At 39.3% G+C, this 4621-nt stretch overlaps 1 protein-coding gene and 1 long non-coding RNA gene across 2 annotated transcripts in view; both read right to left on the reverse strand.

Moving 5' to 3' along the window:
* The window catches only part of Eci2 (enoyl-CoA delta isomerase 2), a 39521-nt gene that overhangs the window by 4998 nt on the left and 29902 nt on the right, over positions 1-4621 (reverse strand). The window contains exon 8 of the mRNA XM_048799710.1: positions 2960-3080. Coding sequence (XP_048655667.1) covers positions 2960-3080 — 121 coding nt within the window. The remainder of the gene's footprint in view (positions 1-2959; positions 3081-4621) is intronic.
* Positions 2836-4521, reverse strand: LOC107149216. The gene is made up of 2 exons (XR_001504357.2): positions 3931-4521; positions 2836-3080 (listed from the first exon to the last, which is right to left on the reverse strand). It is a non-coding gene; the product is annotated as an uncharacterized LOC107149216 (long non-coding RNA).

A 4621-nucleotide genomic window follows, 5' to 3' on the forward strand; every position in this document is an offset into this window, starting at 1 on the left:
GTGTAGACAGGTTCTATAGTTTCCTTATTCAACTTTTGTTTGGAAGATCTGTCCAGTGGCGAGAGAGGTGTGTTGAAGTCTCCCATGATTATGGTATGGTGGTCTATTAGACTCTTGAACGTGAGAAAAAGTATTAAGTATTTTTCTATATTCTTTTTTTTTAAAGAGAGAGAGAGAATTTTTAAATATTTATTTATTTTTTTTTTTTAGTTTTTGGCAGACACAACATCTTTGTTTGTATGTGGTGCTGAGGATCGAACCCGGGCCGCACACATGCCAGGTGAGTACGCTACTGCTTGAGCCACATCCCCAGCCCCTTTTTCTATATTCTTGACGACCAATAAATCTTTATGAAGGAGAATTAATTTATAACTGATAAGATATAAAAGAATATTTAGATTTTATTTCCTATAGTCAAGCATGGTCTTTTTTAATGCATATTTCTCAGAAGATATAAATGTATAATGTATGCAGCATATAAAGAAAAATATAAAAGAACATGTTCTTATTAATATCATTCATCTTTTTCTCCCCTCATAAAGAAGTATTATTCCAAGAATAAGTGAGGCCGGGTACAGTGGTACAGGCCTATAATCCTAGTGATTTGGGAGGCTGAGGCAGGAGGATCACCAGTCCGAGGCCAGCCTAAGCAACTTAGAGAGGCCCCAAGCAACTCAGCAAGACCCTGTCTCTAAATACAATGTTAAAAAAGGCTGGGGATGTGGCTCAGTGGTTAAGCGCCCCTGGGTTCAATCTCTGGTACAAAAAAGAAAAAACAGTGAGATGACACAGACTAAGGAATATCACCTGAAAACTGAATGAAAATACCAACCAGACCTAGGGGGCCACAGACACATACAAACAAACTGATGATCAGCAGCAATCAGAATGTTTATTTGATAAAACAGCAGACGTAGTTAGGGTGTAAACTCTGGCATCAGACTGCTTGGCGCCTTTGGGATAGTTCCTTCCCCTTTCTGAGCCAGTTTCCCATCTGTAAAATGGTATGAAAGTAACTATCTCACCAGGCTGTTGGTGGAATATGTGAACATGTGCATGTGTGATGTGCACTAACAGAGTGCCTAGTACACAGTGAGCACTCAGATCCTTACTATTATGACATAACTTCTCCCTGTGCATTAACTCATTTGCTAACAGAAAAGCTACCAAGCATTATTCACCACAGCTCATAAGGAAAAATGGCTAGAGTGAACTAATCACTATTTGACTATGTGGGTTAAATATGGGCCCATGATTTAATGTGGTATTTATTCATGAAGCCAATGATGATAAATCCTAAGGAATTTCTTCAGTAGTGAAAAATCAGATGTCTCTCACAAGGTGGCAGATGAGAAAATTTTACCAGCACATAAACATTTGAAGTACATAAGTCATTTGAAGAATCTGACAACTCTAGAGTCATTATCAGTTCTACAGTAAATATCCTAGGGTCAAAGTTCTGAGATAAATGTTATTGTGTCTTTCTTACAATGATGAAAACTGGAAACGGACTGTGGCTCCAGCAGTCAGGGACTGGTTACATTAGAGTAGTTATATAAACCAAACACTAGCACTGTTTATCTCTGAGAGGTAAAATTAAAGACTACTTAAAAAAAGACTGTGTATATGCAAGGTGCATATGACATGCTATAATAAAATACATATGTAGTAAAATAGTTGCTATTGTGAGCAAATTAACAATCTATCACCCTCACCTTTATCCCACCCCGACACATACATAACAGCAGGTATAATTTACTCAATTAGCAAAGATCTTGATTACAATATGCTATTATTAACTATGGTCCTCACGTACATGGGGTCTTTTGATCCTACGTATTTCCTACTCTGTATTCTTTGACCTATACTTTCCCATTTTCTGTCCCTGTGGAATTTTGAAAAATTTAGAAAAGTACACACACACACACACACACACACCTTTTTTTTTTTTGGGGTACCAGGGATTGAACCCAGGGGCACTTAACCATCAAGCCATATTCCCAGTCCATTTTTATATTTTATTTTGAGCCAGGGTCTCACTAAGTTGCTTAGAGCCTTGCTAAGCTGTTGAGGCTGACTTCAAACTTTGATCCTGCTGCCTCAGCCGCCTGAGTTGCTGGGATTACAGACTTGTGCCATCACACACAGCTGCATGGAGTGATTTTTAACTTAACATTTTTCTTTGTACTTTTCTATATTTTTCAAAATCTTATTTTCCACTATGATAGAAACAAACTCTGGTAAGTACAAAAACTAAAATATTTAATTCAGTGGTGAACATATGGCTATACTTTTAAAAAAAATTTTTTTTCAGTTGCAAAAGGACACAATACTTTTATTTTGTTTGTTTATTTTTATGTGGTGCTGAGGATCGAATCCAGAGTCTCACACATGCAAGGCAAATGCTCTACCCCTAAGCCAAAACCCCAGCCCTGGCTATACTGTGTTTTGGGGAAGGAATTTCTCAGAGATTCAGTTCTCTTATAAGAAAACCAAAGTACAGAGTATGTAATAACAACAATAATGAGCACATATAATAATCATCATTCTTATTCTAAAATTCTAAATACTAGGATTCATTTAGGGATCAAATAGTCAACTTGCACAACCTGAAATGATGCCATTTGCTTTTTGAAAACCAGCTTTTAAGTGTATCCTTAGTCTTTCAGAGTAATATGAAAATGGAATGTTGAATAACTACTCTATCATTTGATCAGAATACAGAACCATCAGCACTTGACACTGTCAACCATAATACTGGTGTTTAGCAAAATTCAAGTTAATAATGAAGGAAAAATAAAATCTATCCAATTGAGCTAATTTTTTGGAGATCGATCTAAATACAGTCCATCCTACTACAGCCACGTGTAACCAGCTACTACCAACAATGATAAAACGATCCGGAGGATCTCACTTCATTCCAGTGGTCTGGCCTCCACGTTTCTGGGAGCTGACTTACTTTGTCGGATGCATACACGACATCAAATAGCCCGAGAAGGGTGACCACGATTCCCACAGCTGGGCCATTTACCACTGCAACCAGAGGCTTAGGAAAATCTATAAAAGCATCTACAAAATCCCTATGAAAAAGGAAACAGAAAAGCATTAAATGTTCCAAGCGGGCAAGGAAGTTTGAATCTGAGAATAAATTTGAGACCCTGGCTCAAAATAAAATATACACACCAGCCAGCAGTGCTCCCTGCCTGGCCACTTCCCTGGTCTTCCCCCGAGAGTCACTAAGGACACCCCCCTGTATGGCTCCTGATGGAAGCTCGGCAGCGAATCCTACAGGCCAAACCTCGTTCAGATCCTGTCCCATGGGCAGTGAGTTCAGAGATTACGACAGGTGACTGAGCACACGCTGTGCTATCCCGGCATGGTGGGACTCAGACTCAGTGGGACAGAGAGGACAGGAAGAGCAAAGCTCTCACAGAGGTCTTCTGTGTCTTTCAAGGCTACTTCAGTCTCCTGTCACCAGCACTCATGGAAATCATCCATTGCCCTGACCTGAGGAGAATGTGCTAAGTTCCCCTGCCTCATTACGAGAGAATTTTATTTCCAATTCTAGTTCACATCCTGCCTTCTAGTCAATCTCATGTAGAGTGGCCGGATGGACAGGGGACAGAAGTCCAGGTGATAGAATGATAGAATGAATGCCCACCTCCTATCAGAGACTTGGAGAAATAAGCTTGTTCAAAGTCACAGTTAACTGTATCAGCAGAGAAGTAGGCATTTCACTTTTGCTCAAGTAAATACCACTTTGATATATAAAAATGAACCCCAGGGGGCTGGGCTATAGCTCAGTGGTTGAACGTTTGCCTTGTACGTGTGAGGCACTGGGTTCAATCCTTGGCATCACATAAAAATAAATTATAAATAAAGATATAAATATAAAAATGAACTCCATGATCAGACAAATGTCACTCTTACCTTAGTAAAATGCTACCATTTTTAGCTGTCTCCTCTATTGAAGTGGGGCGAACATCTGTGAAGTTAGTCAGATCATTCCCACTACTGTAATAATCACCATTTCCTGTAAACAAGAAAACCAACCACCATTCATTTATGTATGCATTCGCTCTGTAACACCCGAGAATCTACTATGTGCCAGGCTCTAGGTGCTAGGCATTGAAAATATACTGGTGAACCAGCTATGATTCTTGTCCTAATTTACAGACCAGCAAATTAGCTGGACATTGGTTTTAAAACACAATAATAAGTTAGGCACAGAGGTGCAGGCCTGTAATCCCAGCAGCTTGGGAGGCTGAGGTAGGAGGATCTCAAGTTTGAGGTCAGTTTGGTCAAGTTAGTGAGATCCTGTCTTGAAATAAAAAATGACAAGGACTAGGGTGTAGCTCAGTGGTAAAGGGCCCCTGGGTTTAATTCCCAATAATGGCAAAACCAAAACCACTCCCCACAAATGTAGAGAAGGTAACTAAGAGACAAAAGAGAGGTGTCTGATGATACGAATAAGGATCATGAGTTTGGTCTAGTCAGGGAGTTAATGGAGGGACTGTTGGGCTTTCTAAATCCTACTAAGAAGTCCTTTTTTATTTTAAGATATATTGAAGATGTGTGTGTGTGTGTGCCTGAGTGTGTATTTTTTTTTTTTTTTTTTTCA

This window comes from Marmota marmota, unplaced genomic scaffold (genome assembly GCF_001458135.2).
Source record: "Marmota marmota marmota unplaced genomic scaffold, marMar, whole genome shotgun sequence".
Classification (NCBI taxonomy): domain Eukaryota; kingdom Metazoa; phylum Chordata; class Mammalia; order Rodentia; family Sciuridae; genus Marmota; species Marmota marmota.